The sequence below is a fragment of the Pavona decussata genome, unplaced genomic scaffold (genome assembly GCF_977016875.1).
Source record: "Pavona decussata unplaced genomic scaffold, jaPavDecu1.1 SCAFFOLD_2, whole genome shotgun sequence".
NCBI classification, from domain to species: Eukaryota; Metazoa; Cnidaria; class Anthozoa; order Scleractinia; family Agariciidae; genus Pavona; species Pavona decussata.
Window position 1 is genome coordinate 237,924 of NW_028145426.1, and position 16,853 is coordinate 254,776.

The following is a 16,853-nucleotide window of genomic DNA, read 5'->3' on the forward strand; positions in this document are numbered from 1 at the left end:
TCCTAAAGGCTAGGAAAGGTGAATGCTCTAGATTAAGTGATCACTTATAAGAGGCCTCAAAATGGTGTTCTGACGTCTGGAGAGAAGAAAAAGTGTATAAAATTAAGCTTTCAACTACTCACATTGCAGGAACGTGAACGCCAAACGTTTTTTTTTTCTATCAACGTACTCAATTATTTTACGTCATTTAGTACCGCCACAAAATCCAGTATAAATGATAGAAGTATTACGCGCAACGCACTTAGAGAATTCTAACCGTAGAAACCGCAGCGATTGACTGTTCAAATGAGAGCTTGTCAGGCCTATTACTGTAATAGACCACTATGAGCATCGTTTATCCACAGGAAACCAAGCATAGTAAAAGATTTTGTGTGGAGAGTTTGGACTTAATACTTGGAGTCAATAAATAAGCCTACGTGATTTACTCGCCCATTCCTGATTATAATTTTCTGTTTGATAGTTCCCTAAGATAAAAAATAAGAAAAGATAAAAAAGATAAAAAAGATAAAAAGATAACTAAACAAACCTTCGCCAGTACTGTGAACGCGAAGGGAATTCAAGATGATGTCGGCTAAAAATTGCGTCACCTAATAACAGAAATAAACAAGTAATGTTAACTGAATTAACAAATGAGAGGCCATGGAAGTTTTCACGCAACTAAGTAGCCTGCGTTGTAGCTGGAGTTGTCACTGGAGACCCTGACTTGTCACTCAAGACCTATAGAGAACTTGATATGGACTATACCAGGGATTGTATAGACTGTCTGCGACGCAGGCTAAACTAAAGCAGCAGTGAAAAAAATCGATTTTGTAAAAGTTTTTTGGTATTGAAATTTTTAAGCTTCTTGTCAGTTTCCATGAACATGGCCGGTGATGTTCTGATATTCTGAGAGCCTCATCGTGTGTTATGTGACTGAAACTGGAATGAGCTTCAGTTTCAACATCGATGGACTACAACATTCCCATATTCTCCTATTTACAGATCTGAAAAATCGGCCATAACTTGTATACTTCTTTCTCGAAACCTGTAAGAAGTCTGGATTCTCTATCGGGAGTCTGGTTTTCGTGTGGTCAATTAGTTGAATCGTTTAACTATTTCCTTTACTTTACTACCAGTTATTTACTTCTCTACTACCAATACCAGCAAGATAAAACAGACAAGCTTATGGCCCTCTACCAACTGGCGATAAACGTCCCTGAGTTTTTTCTTCAAACACTGCTAGAAAAGTGGAATCATCATCCAGATTCTCTCCTTTCAATCTGGTTTTCACAAGGTCATTTAATTCAATCGCAGGTTACCTTTTTCAGTTTTTGTAACCAATACCAGCGAGATTAACCTGACCAGTGACTTAATGACGGCTATCAACTGTCGAGAAACGTTGGACATGACTCTGATAATGGCTCGCAGTCACGCTATTGAGACATCAGCTTCTATAAACACATTTTTAAGAACTTCTCTCACCAGGAAAACAACACAGGGTCACTGTCTTACTTCAAAACAACAATTGCCTATCTGAAAGAACCCGTACCTCAGCAGTGTCCAGTTGAATGGCTTTAATATAACTGTCCATGAGTTTATAGCGGCTATCAAATCCAGAAAGCAACAGTGCGTGGAGCACACGCAGAGGCTTCTTATTAACAATGGTCTTAAACTCCTGGCCAAGAGTCTACAGGAAGGAAAAGAACTAGAACTCAGCAAACAGCGCGACTAAATACCAAGGAACCCTTAATTTTACATACGAAAGTCTAAAAGTGTGCTCATGCTTCACACTGGAGAATAATAATGAATTCTGACGTAACACTAACACGAGAGATTCAATGTGAAAGTTTATTTCGGATGCGTCAGTCATCCGGTGCAAATTACAACAACGGTATACAACTTAACGAATAACAATGTTTCTAGAAAAAGAGAAATTGTGCTACACCAGATACGAAAAACCACCAAAAAACCACCCTTTAGAGGTGGCCAAAAAAAACATGTGGAAACGTATTCCTCATCTAATGCAGCAGCACATGACCCCGAGGAAAGGGTACAACTAAATAAGCCAAAACATTATACAATATACAAAACTGAACAAGAGAAAAAGGGCAAATACAAAAAAAGAAAAATAAGCGGAAAGGACGAGTGACTGACCTAGAATGATCCAAATCTCCCGCCAAAAACCCTAAATAGCTAGAGCTAGAACACCCCACAACCACATGTGCGAACCTCGAAATCGTGCCGGCAGAATATTAATTTCTGGCTAATTCATCCATGCCATTGAAACGTCAGAAATTACATTTTTAATCATGCAGTGCGGTCGAGTGGTTATCGCAGCAGACTTGAAATCCAGAGGTCCCAACACCGCGTGCAACTTCTCGAGCGAGACGTAAATAGACCGCTGGTCTGCCTCCTAAAAGTTGTTATGTTTATTTTGGTTTGGATAATTTGTTTCCGATAGATCCATATTAGCAATCACCATAAGATTATTAGATCTGTTATAGGGAAAACGTTTGACCCCCTCTCCTTACCAATGTTGATTTTTACTGGAATCATGCAGACTGTAAACAAACGCCGTGAGAAATCAAAATTGCGTGGAGAAGGGGGGGCGGGGGGCAGATTTAACAGATCTCTTGTTGATGCATTACCATTTTCATGCGAGTCGTACATACGGGCCTTGTTTGCTATGAGGTCACGTACCACTCCATTCATTGGAATAATGCTATTATTACTTTGCCAAATTGAAAAAATACTTTTCCACAATTTATTTTCTTGTGCCTTCCTAACTCGTAACCCCAATCAGCGCGTTCTCGTGCTCAAATCCTACATAATAGAATGCCGTGATAGTCTACTGCCCATGCACAAAAGACGAAAAATCCACTAATGATCTGTCTCACCTGAGCGACTTTGTAACATGTGATAATGCATGTACAGCATCTCTTTCCCTGCTTACAGTGAAAGGCCAGACTTTCCATTGTCGTAATGATGTCTTCAACTTTCATCCAGTCAGCAGAGGACACGGAGTCGTGGCGATCATCAGGGGGTTTTTCAATGAAGCTGGATGTAAAAATAAAACTGCCCGTTCGGTGGAACACGCTTGGACTAGAGCTGCTACTCGCTCTTCTTTTACCCTTGAGGTTGAGCAGTTTTTGGATGTGGTCATCCAGCGTGTCAACTGAACGTGTACCTTGGGCTAAGTGAATACATGACTGACAAAAGAAAAAATGAATTGTAATTGTAATAAAAATTAACTTGTTTCACCATGGAGCGCCTAAGAACTCTCAGAAACTCGGGTATGGGAAGACAATCGTTGTAATATTTCAATATCAAAATTCAATTTCAATTTAACGAAATTCAACAAAATTCAATGAGAAATTTTTCGATTCAATGGCACTTCCGGTCTGAGAAGTACCCAAGCATCATGAATAGCAGGTTCGGGGTTCAGCTTCTTGCCGTTTAACATTGTAAAATGATGAAACAACTTCAAAATCTTGCCGATCCGTTGTGTGAGTGTTGGAGAATTGTCTCTGCATCGCCAATTGTCTCACAGGTTCAAGTAGCGACTCTCGAATTCGGGTTCACCAGTTTAATCAGCAAATAATCCAATTCAACAATGTAATGTGTAAATTAGTTTTCTCGACTCTCTCACCCATATTTTAGCCTTCTTTATAAGGCCTACTCTCCTCCTGAGTATATATAGAAAAAAAATGTCACTGAATTGAAATTGAATTTCGTTGGATTGACATTGAATTTTGATATTGAATGTTGCTACAATTGACCTTCTATACTCGGTTAATATGTTGTGAAAGGGGTCATTGGTCATCGTGGTAATATATTACAAGTAACATAAAATAATCGTTTGCCTAACGCTGTAGTCACTCAAATTGTACATCGCGACGTCTCCACTGCTTACTGCCAGTCTTCATCTGGCGACGAATAGCCTGAATACGCTTTACCATTTATATCATTAATGTCAGATGTGATTGACAGATCCTCGCTTTTCGGAAAGAAACTTACCCAACTTCGGACCATAGGTGTCCATGCGGTCATGCTAAAATTTGGATGTGTTGGTTTTTATCAAACACGAAGAAGAGTGGTTCTTCCGATTTCGACCCAAACACCGAAAAGATTAACTTAAAGAAGCGTACTTCAATTCAGTTGGTTAAAACCAACTTCGAGGTAATTGGAAATCAGATGAACACTCTCTCGAGTGTTTGATATAGCTTCTCAAACCATTGATAATTCTTGGAGAAATTTAAATCAAAAGGTCACATTTTGTCAAAATTAAGTTCACATTGCCAGATCTCCTTCACGTTTGTGATTTCCTTTGCTTCACTGTTACTATTAATTAATGAGGACAGTGGAGAACCGGAGTGCCCAAAGACAAACATTTCGGAGCAAGGACGAGAACGAACAACAACCTCCACCAACATACTGTATGATGCCAAGTCAGGTGAATCCAACCATTCACCTGTATACATGCAAACAATGCGGTATATGGCCAATAGGTCTTTCATTCTCGGTTGCGGCAGCAATTGCAAAGCCGCGAAGCTTGCTAAATAGGGACCTACAGATTTGTCCACGAGTATGAGATTAAGTACGAGTACGACTTTTCAAATTTAGTTTGCGTGGTTTAGATAATTGCTTGTCACACCAATCTTCTTTCTAAGGTATCCTTATCTGCTGTAAAACAACAGGAAAGAGAGAGATAGTTCTGGGGATGTGACTGATTTGAAATAGGAAAGTCGTTCGCGTATTCCGTCTCGTACTCATACTTTGATCTGAGAACCCCAATTAAAAATACCGAAACCAACTTGCGTGGACTTGTAATTTGGGGTCAACCGTTCACCTCGTGTGGACAACAGTGTAAAGTTATGCGTGATAAGACTGCACGCAATTCATGGAAAACATCAAAAGCACATGCGAGTAACTTGGGACTCTGTTGGGCGATGGCTCAACAATTTTTTTCTGGGTAGTTATTGATCCGGAAAAAAGTAACGAAATGGTTGGCATAACATGTTTGAAACGGTGCCATCAAAGTTGTCGAAGGAAAAAGATAATTTTGAAGTAATAGTAATTCCAATATAAATTGGATAATAAGTTACCATGACAACATCTAGCTCCAAAGAACTGTGGTTAAACAGATTGGCCAGCCAGCGAGCCTGAGTCACATGACAGTCCTCTAACAAGTTACCAATCACATTTTCCAAAGCTCGAAGCTCCTAAAAGTAAACAAAAGGTAACTTATTCAATGCAATGAAATAATATCGACAGTTGTAAATCCCCAAAATAAACCAAAGAAATTCTTATTGTACACTGTCCGTATTATCGAACGTTATCGGAAGGTTAACATAAGCAATAACATAATTCAACGAATTTAAAGATGTCATGCAAAATCGCTTAATTTTTGTATGCGCTAAACTTTTCCTAACGTTAATGTGCGTGGGCAGAGGAGAAAAATTATAGTTCTATTTCTTTTATTCTTCCTATTTTACTTATTTTTATTTATTCTTCCAAGGAAACCTAGTCAGCAACCTTTACTACCACTTTACTTTGTAAATACAAGCATTATACCTTGTCCGTTGTCAGTGGACACTCCGTCTCTGTTTCGAACACAGCAGTATCGTCTTGAACAAGCTCTCTTAGATTGACAGCCCTGTGCGAAACTGATCCTACATTGTTTGGTTTAACATCACTCAGTAACTCAATCTCCGTTTCATAAGAAAGAAACTCCAGGTGGCTGACAGACCGGGTCAGCGTACCCTGAAAAGAAAACGTATAATGCAGATAAGCTGGTTGAACAAGTCAAATAAAAAAGACTGTTAGGCAGGAAGGACTTATTGATTCCAATGACAGTCTGAAACTCAGGATCGCTTTTGATCCCTCTTTACCAGCACTTACGAAGACTGAGATCTAATTCAAATTCGCCCGCAAGTTGGCATTTGGTCAACTAGCAGAACTCAATACAAGTTTTTCTTAGCAATAAATTATTTGGTTTGGCCGAAATGTCCAAACATCATGATGTGAAGATGATGATGATGATGATGATGATGATGATGATGATGATGATAGGTTTGTGATCACATCATCATCATCATTATCATCATCATCAAGGCTTGTGATCACTCTAACCTCTTGGTCCTTCTCAATCTCTGCTCTTATCTTAAACAGCCACCGGCTCTTCTGAAGTTCTTTTAGTTCTGTTGGTGTTTTCATCTGTTGGCCATCCGAAGAACCTGAAAACCACTTCACTGCTATCCCAAGAAGCATAGCGCGTTCAGTGAACGACAGCTGCTCATCTTTAGCTTGACTCTGTTACAAAACAAATTTGATTTCATAATTCCTTAAGTATCGTATCAATTGCAAAGCTCCATCTTACTAGCTATGCTTTTCTGTTAAGTATAACACTTAGTGTTTCGTAAACATGCTCCTCAGCTGTAATATGAATGGTATTTTGCACAAAATCTTGATGGCAAGGATAAAGAGCTCAAGGCAGCGTTACAGTACGTAACGTTCCGTGCACCTTGTCTCGACGAAAAAAAAATGTAATACAAGTTTCACACACACTCAAACAAACTGCATGCAAGCGTAAAACGTAAAGCACGAACGTTAACTCATTCTATTCCGAAGAGGTATTTGCTTTCGACGATTGTGACAATTTTTCGTGTCACATGAAACCCACTTTTGTTGCGGGAGAAAGTTGCATAAAGGGCATTCAGTGTAACGCGACCATCAGGCACTGTAGTTTTGACTTTGCACACAAGATGAGAGAAATGAGTAATGTAATGTTTATAGCTAACATAAAACTGTCTCAACTGAATGTCGAAAGTAATCTCATGTTTGCTTTGGTTTTGCTTTTCTGAGCTCTGTGATTGGTTGGCAAAGTTCGCGCCATTTTCTCAACCAATACAAAGCCAATCAAAACCAATCATAACCGCACTTCACTCCGGTTACATGTATCGGCTTCGAATTTTGATTAGTTCATTGCCCTGTTTACGTCTGTCCTGATTGGCCAGAGTAATTACTTTGGTTTTGGTTTTACGGCATTCAATTAATTAATGTGATTGATAATGAAATTTCTCCTGGCATCTCGACAAGACAAAGTGATATGAAATATCCTTTAGTGAAAGTAAATGTTTTTTTTTTATATCATGAACAGTAAGTAAAAGAAAAGACAGCGTCTCTAGAGCGATTTTATACTTTGAAAAATACAAATAGCCTCCTTCGCAGATGAACGTGTGTTTCATCATGCAGTCTTTCCTGGGAGCGATAAACCTTGTTAGAAGTCAAGTTGCTAGTAGTTACCTCAAAAAATGATCCAATAGTATCTGCTTTACACTTATTGTCTCTGAAGCATTTTTCTGCCTTGTGCCAGAATGCTAGCCTTCCTTGTTCAATCTCCCACAACATGGAGTTCCTCGCGCTTTCTAATTCAGCTTCCACCTAAGTGGAAAATAAGCAATGTATTATCTGGAATAATAGTCCATAAAATATACTATAGGATATAGTGTGGAGGCGTATGGTGTAGTGGTTAAGCGCGTCGGACTCTCGATCGGAACGTCGTTGGTTCGAGGTTAGTCTCTAAATTGCTCTCTAAGTGACTAGACACACATTTAGCACTTATCAGGCGAAACACAGATCTATTGATTGTCTTCAGTTAAAACATGGTATAACTTAAGATTCGTTTAAATGGCTGACTGGACTTAACATTACACCAATATCGTTCCAGCCATACAACTGGATTAACAACAACAACAATTTATTTACAAATTCAGATGATATAAGGGGCTTGTCCCGAAAATGGCCACAAAGCTAGTCGAGGCGGGACAAGACGAGCACGAGAACATAATGGAAAAAAATTACATTAAATTACAAACATGCTGGAAAACGGAAAAACGGATTAAAATTGGAGTTGCCTTGTATTTCTACTTTTATTTTACCTCCTTCAGTGTAATGTTGTCATCAGCAAGGCCAACCAAGTCTGCGAATTTTCGCGCCTGTGTAAAGTGTTTACCACTGAGTAGTGACAGCAACACTCTCTGTTTCTCATCCTGTCTTTCTTTACCACTCGCCTCCAACATCACCTCAAGGTTTATATCAGTGCCAGTACCGTGAAGAACCTTGAAAACTTCATTCAGTTCATAGTAATCAGGGACTAGTAAAACAAGAAACTAGTGTAAAACAAAAGAGTCAGAAGAGCCTCTGCTTGAAAGTTATTCTTGCTAGTTCATAGTAATCAGGGACTAGTAAAAGAAGAAACAAGTGTAAATGAAAGTCAGAATATGCCTTTGCTTGTAACTTACTCTTGCTGTATGTAAATATGTTTCGTTATTTGACTTTTACAAGTTTTCACCCAACCCAAATTTACTGATTTAATAGGACAATATTTATTCTAACCCTAACCGTAATCCTTCCCTAGATGTTCCGATGTTTTTGCAAGAGGCAAACGCAACAGATCGGGGTGTTTGGTGGCATGGCTAATCCGAGGTTTTGTCTGGTTATTCAAGCCCATTTACTCTTTACGTTTTTCAATGCTACCCTAGGAGTGAGGCGACACCCTTATGTCCCCGAAATACAGAAGTCTGCTGTTGCTATAAAAAATGCAGCAGCAAACGCTAGCTTTCAAATAGAATAAAAATTCGAAGGACTTATCCAAACATAGGAGAGCTTCTATCTCCCTTCTTCTTAATACAAGCCATTTAAAGGGGCAATGCCATGGGGATTTTGCTGTATTTTGATCAAAGCTTGAGAAAGGTTCTATGTTAAATATTTCAGTAAGATATGAAATTGTTCGTAGAGCACAGAGATGAAATTATTAACCGATTTCTCCAATGAAGAGGAAACTATAAATCAGTTTTAAGGAAATTCTCCAAAATACACAGGAAAAACTTTAAAAAATTGGCCAATTTTTTGAAGTTGTAATCCATTTCCATCCAAGTCATCCGCGGCAAAAGATAACAAATACTAGCTTACGCATACTCCTAGAGTAATTGTTAACAATACTGAACCATTATTTTAACATTTCCATCGATACAAGTACATGTATGTTTCTCCGCTATTCAAAGACATTAAAAGTTGGTGACACTGCCTCTTTAAGGAATGATTAAACTTGCGTTTGTGTTTTTCAAAGACCTTGACACGCGAAGTTTCTTCCAAACATGGCGGGAGCCAACAGACCCAGAAGATTTCTTTGCTTGTAAGTACTCTCACAATGTGTCAGCATGTGTTTTGTGATCTGACTTGTTAGGTTTTCCAGCCATTCCAAACTGCCGATCTTGATCTCATCCACGTTTTTGTCTGCCACGACCTTCATAGCCAGCTAAAAAGTAAATGATCACATCTAAAGTACCACAAACGAAAGCTATTGGAAAACAGAAATGAAAGTGTGCTACATAAATATATTTGAAATGATGTTTTGATGTGCCATCAATTTTTTCGAAACAAATAAAAGTGCATTTACAACAGACCTTGTGCAAAAATGGGTGACATTAATTTTATTCTTTTGTCTGCATTCAAATTAGCCTCACTAGCCTCGTTCAAGGTAAAATATTATTTTGATATTTCAACTCAAGAACGAGGTTATTAGGGCTAACTTCTTAGCAGTATTTATTGACTTATTGTAATTTTTATATTGATTGTATTGTAATTTTATCTTATTTCATCTTATCATGATCCTATTGTAATTTGCTTAATAATATTACATACTCTTTTTTGATGATTAACACCGAAAAGCCCCTTTGGGGAGTGTTAATAAAATTTGTATTGTATTGTATTGTATTGTATTGTATTGTATTGTATTGTAATTTGAATGCAAACAAAAGAACATTAAAAAGCCACAAAGGAATAGCAGTGCTTGTTGAATGGGGGTTGAAAATCAATTTGGAATCCAGGATATCAAAATGAAAATGGTAAGATAGCAAACTACCGGATCAGAAAACCATACAACAAAAACAGAAAGCGACAAGTGCCACGGTTTCAGTAGGGTAGCAGCTCTAGTAAGCTTGTAATTGTTTTAATTATGTAGCAGCTGGTATTATTTTTAGAATTGGGGGTATTGTTCTATTGTTTTCTAGAAGAGTTGCAAGCCAATCACGTAAGACTGGTTTGTACGTGGTTGGCCAGCTAAAACAAAGGTTGTTAGGTTAATACCAGAAATTGGTCTCCTTCGACCCTTGAAACTAAGTAAGCAGCCTTATAATATTTGGTACCCTCAAACTACAAGGAGCATCCAGAATCCAGTAAGCAGTATCCAGTGGTCGCCTGCTTGACATTGAACTTTGCGACAGCCCAAGCGGTAGATACATATTTAAGAACATTTCAATGAAACAGATAATTGATATAATATGGCTCAACAGTTAAGAAACCCCAGTTCTTTTTTGGTTGTTTGTTTTGGTGATTTTTTCAATCATTAACCAAGCACCTCTTTCTGAAAAATTGCCTGTTAAAGGTGTTGTTAGAAGAGTAATATAAAGGATCTCAAGGAGGGTGTAAGACTATGATTTTAAGGATGGGTGTAACTTTCGAAAGGTGACTAGATATCATTTAACAACCGTCACTGTTCCCTTTTTCTGTGCAGGTGACAATATCGGCCGAGAAATAGCGGTCATTTAATCGCCTTTTGTTCTTTCTTGCAAAAAGAGACAAAGCAAGATCAGACTGTTTTTAATAAATCTTTACTCTTTTTTCCACTTGCCCTTGGGATGATTATAGTCAACTCTACGCATAGTCATCTCATACCCAACGCGCTTGTGGAATATAAAGCACAGTAATTGAGGAATTCTCCTTTCTCACGGTAATTTAAAATTTTTAAGTAAACCAGGTAACGAAAAACCATTGATGTTGTTGAAAAGGGCACCTTAAAATTAGTTCAAAAACCCAAGTTTGAAAGTTTTGTCTTTAAAATATCGTTAAGCCTGAAAATTTTATAGACGTTCGTATGGCAACAGGCAAGTTTTGCCCGTCTTCATACAAACGTCTACAAAACGTCCTGAATTCATGGAACTACATCTTCGCTGTTTTAAAAGATAAGACTCTCAATCTTGGCCTTATCACTAATTTTAAAATTCTCTTTCCATCAGTGTCAATGAGATTTCGTCAGCTGGCCCACATCGAAATTTCAAATTACTGTGATAAGAGTCTATGAAAAACTGTACCCAACCACGGCTTTATATTGTGATCTAAAGGTCCATACTCAAAACAACTGAACTGTCTTTTTTGTCTTACCTTGCTGTACGATTTTTTGAATGATGTCAAATACTCCTTACAAGCAGCATAATCTGAATGCACTAGAAAACTTTCGTGGAAATTGAAAAAATTCACCAAAGGACTAACCTGCGGAAGGCAAACAGGAGAAAAAATTTCATTGGATAATCATTACTACTTACTTAAATATAAAGAAATAAATTAATTAAAAACTATTTTTATTAAGGTTGTAACTATGTCCAAGGGGTTCTCTGCTGTGTTAGGCTGTCATGAACATAAATTTGTCTGACGAATATGGCTAATCGAGCCAAGCCTGTCTAAGATGATCTAAGGACATGGCCTTCTTAAAACATAAACGCGCCTTGTGAAACGACTTCGTTTACACAATTGGCTTAATTTATCACAACAAAAATGTGAATAAAAATGTAATGGGTCAATTAACAATGTAAAACACTGATTTGCAAACAGGATAAAAATCTTCAGAAACAGACTAAACTACCACTCCACTGATGCATTTGATAGTTGAAAGACTTCCTACTCACAGGATCAAAAATATAAAATGCCTTGGCGAGGGTGTGCGCGAGTTTCTCTCGTTGGTCAACAGCTGCCAAGATGAGCGCTGTGAGGTCCTTCTCGGTCCACTGGTGCCACTGAAGCTCTGCGTTAAGATAAAGACGGTTCATCCTCTTTACTGTGATGCTACAACACACTACGGTACTTTTTCCTTACAACGATAGTCGTGTCAAAGGTAGTAACATTTAGTAGAGTGATTGAAAGCAGACTTGCTATACATGATTTGTTAAAGGCAAGAGAGAAAATTCAGAACAAAATGAAAGCTAAAGTGGAATGTTTAGGAGGGAAACGTGAGTGGCATCTTAGCTGAAAAATATCGCGTAAAATTATGATCTAGTTTCGTATCAAACAAGGCATGCAGAAGCAGAAGCAAAAGCAGAAGAAGAAGAAGAAGAAGAAGAAGAAGAAGAAGAAGAAGAAGAAGAAGAAGAAGAAGAAGAAGAAGAAGAAGAAGAAGAAGCGACAAATGGTGTGAGATGGTCGATGGCAAAATTAAGTCAGCAGCTATGTTGTGTTAATTTAAATATCACTGTTCATCTCGAACTGTAGTCTGCAGCCAAAGTCGTCAACAAGTAAATATTATTGTCTTTATGTATGCACACATAACAAAATCATACTTTGCACATTCCAAGATTCTGCTTGAGGACTGCCTGTTGGAGTGTTAATTATAATTAATTCTGTTAGTAAATTAGTGATTAAAATCAAAGAGTTTTCCAATTTTTATTTGAAGATTACCATACAATGCCATGCTTTCGATTTAAACGTTTTCTTGCATTTCAAGTGATCCTTCATCTTTGAAGCTTAATTATTCGCCAGATATAAAATGAAACAACATTAATAATAATAAAAAAAACTACAAAAAAAGAGACGAATGATTCTAATGAGGACATTGTAAGGTTTACAATGTCATATTCATAAATATAAACAGGACGATTAAAGATAAGAAGGAAGGTTTTTATACAAGTCTAACAATTGGTTTAAGGGATAACACTTTTACAGATTAGGCAACAGAATTCTTGTGCTAAATGGATTGTACATAATTTTTAAAACGTATAACATTTTCAAACATTTTCAATTCCCATATTCAAGCCAACTTATCGCTGAAAAAAGCGTGGTTACTCCTTATTTGCTTTTTGAATAACAACAATCGCTAAGATCTGGTTTCTTGCATAGTCACAAACCGCGCAAAATATCTTTGTTTTAGTAGGCAGCTAAAGAACATGAGTTTCTCGGACTACCCCGAGTTGCGCAGAACGTATATGCAGTAGCAAAAGGAGTCACCGCACTTAAAGGGCATAACAAGACGAAACGGCATCCAAAAAAGAAAGAATGCAAATTCATGTATGTGGAAAGTTACCAGCTTGAACGCAAATCATAAAACCGAAATACTGTTTGTGCAGTTTTAAATTTGTGAAGATAAATGAAAGAGGACCATACAAAAGGCGTGCGTATTTACTGGAGGGTTGCAAAAATAAATAAACCCCTCTCTCAATCGTTGGTATATCGGATGATAGTTCCCTTCCCTGAAAGACTCGCCTCAGAATTTCATAAGTGCAGTCGAAGGGAACTGTTTTTTTTTCTCCTTTTGACAATCTTCCTACCTCGGGCAATATCCTCCGTTCTACTAGCCACCTGAAAGGGTTTATCACTAAAAATCCTGATACTCGGATAGAATAATAAGATTCCAGCTGAATAAGATTTTTAGTGAGCTCTGACCAATTCTTATATCAAATCTTTTTATGATCAGGCACAAATTGAATTATGTCATTAGCTATGTTTGAGCCAATGATCAATCAAAATTTTTCCGTTGCCATGCACAAAAGAGAAAATTATGGACGATTGATGTGATTCCTCTGACGACAACGGCACTCAACGGACTATGACCAGATAAAATACGATTAAAGTTGCCAGGTCAGTTGGTCACCACAGTGGTGCAGCATCTTGAAATTATAACAATTCACGACCGATAGACGGGATCCTACCTACACATCTGTAGATAGGATTCTGACTAAAAGAACCCACTGGTCTCCAAGTGTGCTACTGAATACAGTTCATGAAAGTACAAGATCGTGATTAATTTAGCATCTTTCTCTCCACTGTCATCCCCTGCTTACTCAGTAAAGACGAATTCGCACACAGTAGGTTACACATCTGTACCTGAGATATTTGTTACTGCAGGTTCTAACACAGAGGGATGTACTGTGGAGCAGAGCCAGGCACATAAACAGTCCAGAGGCCTGGAGTCCTGACAGATAACAATAAAACAACAACATTAGCGCCGTTTTCGATATAGTGTGGCAAGGTTCTTTTTTAACCGATCACAGAACTTCGTATGACAACACTGACATGGATACAAATGACGTCCGACAGTCATTGATCTTACCTAGAACTGTTCACTCATTTCAAGTCAAAGTGCTAATGAAACCCGCACTGTTGACACTCCCTGCATGCCCTCAGAGAAATGCTATTATGGTTGCTATAATTTTATGGTTCGTTTCATAAGAATTCCCAACTCATGGGTTGCTGTAATTAATTCAAAGACATCACAGTTCGCGCTACTAGAATTGCAATGTTAAAAAAGAAGCAAAACAAAAAAACAAAACAAAAAACAGCAACAACAACAACCAAAAACAATGAGAATGATGTACTATTCAACTAATGACACAGGCATATTCGGAAAAGAAGAAACCTGAGAGCTCCTATCAGGAGTCGAACCTAAGGCCTTCCGATTACTAGTTCGGATGCTCTACCACTGAGCTACAGGAGACTCGTGGGAGCTAAGGCCATTAAACTAGGTTCATGGGAGAAACATCCTGCATAATAGATAAACAAAACAAACCAAACATGTAACGTTGCACTTGCCACTGAGTTCATAATGGTCTGCACCCCCACCCTCAGCACTACTTCAAGTTAAGTGCGTGTCCACGATAGGACCAGGCAGGAGGTGATAATACTCAAATCACCGATTTGGCTCAAACTTGGCAGAAAGATTGAGTGCCATGAACATATTCATGTGTTAAAACATTAAGTCAAAATATTCCATTTTACCAGAGTTATGGGTAAAACCTGAAAAATGGCCATTTTGGCACAAATTTATGCATATTAATTAGTCAAACTCAATTGAGTGGTTAGACAAATATAATTGTGATCTGGGAATAAAACCCACTGAATTGTCTTTCTTATTGACCACTCTTGTAGCACAGTGCGTAATTTCAATCGGTACCTTCGATTTCGTTATTTGCCTGAACCTGAAGTAAGAGGCTGTTTAAGTCATCTTCACGAGAACCTCAAATTCGGCTTTTTTGTACCCAAATATCTCTAATGGCCAACAACTTAACGATGTAACTTAACCATAAGATTGAAGAGGCATATCATAACCTTCAAAATACGGAATAAAATTTTTGGGCAAATGAATAGTTTGTTTGTATGATGCAAATATGTATTACCACCTGAACGATTTTTGTCCATTTCATCAAAATTCATGTTGCAAAAAAAAAAATCTTCAATCTTCTGACTGAACATGAAAAGACACGGAATGTTCAATAAATGTTTTCTAACAATAACAATGACAAAATTGGCGATATCCGAGGGTTACGATTAGTTTGACCAAGCTATTAACGGCTAGGTGTCCCCTCTTTTCATACAAATATTTACCTCCAAAAAAGTTTATCGAAACAGGTAATCTCTTTGAAGTAATTGCACACTAAGCATAGCAAGTGCTAAAATTGGTAGTGGCTGATACATACATGTCTTCTCAGTGCTTCAGGCTCCATCCTAGCTAGCGTTTTATCTCACAGCCACCATAGAATCCAATTAGCCGGCTTGTTCGTATCGTCTGCCTGCCTCGATTATTTCAACTAGCCATCCGTTATTGTCATCAACTGATGAAAAATGTGAATATAACGATTTTGTTTCCAAAAACGTGCCAGGAAGTAAGGTAAATAAGCTGTCATAAATCCATTTAGAATATAATTGACATCAAAATCTGGCAAGAGTATGTTTTCTTTTGACTTCGCCATTTTGGAAAAGCGTTTGTGAGCCTGCGTGCTGTCTGCGGTTGCTAACACCTGTTATGTTTTGTGTTCGCGTGTCGTTCGCGTGTTTGCGCGTCTTTCGCACGAGTTTAGATTGGATTCGAATTAACAAGTGTGTTAAAATTTGAACATGCCACCTCGAACACCGAGGCCTCTCAAATGCTCTATAGGCAGAGGAGAATCCACATACTGTGGATTGTCACCAAAATATTCCCTTCTCAAAGAATACATCCCCGGCCATAGCTTCATGTAAGAGAGATATCAAACTCCATCTTAAAAATCTGTAAAATCCATTTCGTCAGAAAGTGAACTGATACTCCTGAGGACAAGGCACTTTAATGAACAAGGGGAAGGTATGACAGTTTGCCTAAAGTATCGAGACCTCCTTGGACTGAACTGGCGCCCTTCTCGCTTTTGTTTGCACCCATTGCATGGATCAAGAAAAGGAAAATGCGACGGGGCGTATCAAAGAAGATTTCTGAGGAAATAATGAAGAGGTGGAAGAAACTTGTTCCAGTAGGAGCAGGTAAAGCATAAAGTTAATCTCCTTATCATGATTATATAGGTTCACCACTGTGCAAAGTAACAATAGCAGACTTTGCGGCACTCGTTCGACGCAATTGCGCGATGGCTCGGAAATTCTTAGACACATTAGCTAAAAACAGTCGCTCGAAAATATCATCAACATTTCTATGTTAGTGGAGAATTATCATTCGAATTTTCGTAGTAGTAGTGAAATTCAGCGTGCAGAGAAAGTCGTGTCCGATTTTTTTAACTTTCAGGTAGATTTGAGTGAACCGAAAGCCGTTTTTCAAGCTGATCTCACAAAGGGAAATCTTTTGAAAAAAAGTATCGAATTACATTTCAGGCCCGAAATGTTTCCTTTGTAGTCTAGTCCACGCAGTCTTCAAGTAAAAATAATTTGAAATATGAATTACTCTTGCTTAATGAGAATTATTTCAAAGAAAGTTAGTTGTCTGTGTTATGCTTCATTATTCAATGGACGTACCAAAAAGGTTTTGATCGTCCGGTAAGAAAGTTATTCAGTTGCGTTTGTGGTTCTTG

At 38.0% G+C, this 16,853-nt stretch overlaps 1 protein-coding gene across 7 annotated transcripts in view; it reads right to left on the reverse strand.

Annotated features, from left to right (window-relative positions):
- Positions 1-16,853, reverse strand: part of LOC146489844 (spatacsin-like) — a 66,513-nt gene that overhangs the window by 9,147 nt on the left and 40,513 nt on the right. For 3 of the 7 annotated variants that reach the window (XM_085108924.1, XM_085108710.1, XM_085108575.1), the window contains exons 30-42: positions 13,912-13,999; positions 12,372-12,404; positions 11,724-11,839; positions 11,203-11,310; positions 9,112-9,298; positions 7,920-8,137; positions 7,285-7,422; positions 6,112-6,291; positions 5,554-5,742; positions 5,085-5,201; positions 2,877-3,188; positions 1,529-1,666; positions 527-587 (exon numbers count right to left, since the gene is read on the reverse strand). In XM_085108924.1, coding sequence (XP_084965050.1) covers positions 527-587; positions 1,529-1,666; positions 2,877-3,188; positions 5,085-5,201; positions 5,554-5,742; positions 6,112-6,291; positions 7,285-7,422; positions 7,920-8,137; positions 9,112-9,298; positions 11,203-11,310; positions 11,724-11,839; positions 12,372-12,404; positions 13,912-13,999 — 1,885 coding nt within the window. The remainder of the gene's footprint in view (positions 1-526; positions 588-1,528; positions 1,667-2,876; positions 3,189-5,084; positions 5,202-5,553; positions 5,743-6,111; positions 6,292-7,284; positions 7,423-7,919; positions 8,138-9,111; positions 9,299-11,202; positions 11,311-11,723; positions 11,840-12,371; positions 12,405-13,911; positions 14,000-16,853) is intronic. The other 4 variants (XM_085108641.1, XM_085108853.1, XM_085108779.1 and 1 more) reach the window with 4 other exon arrangements.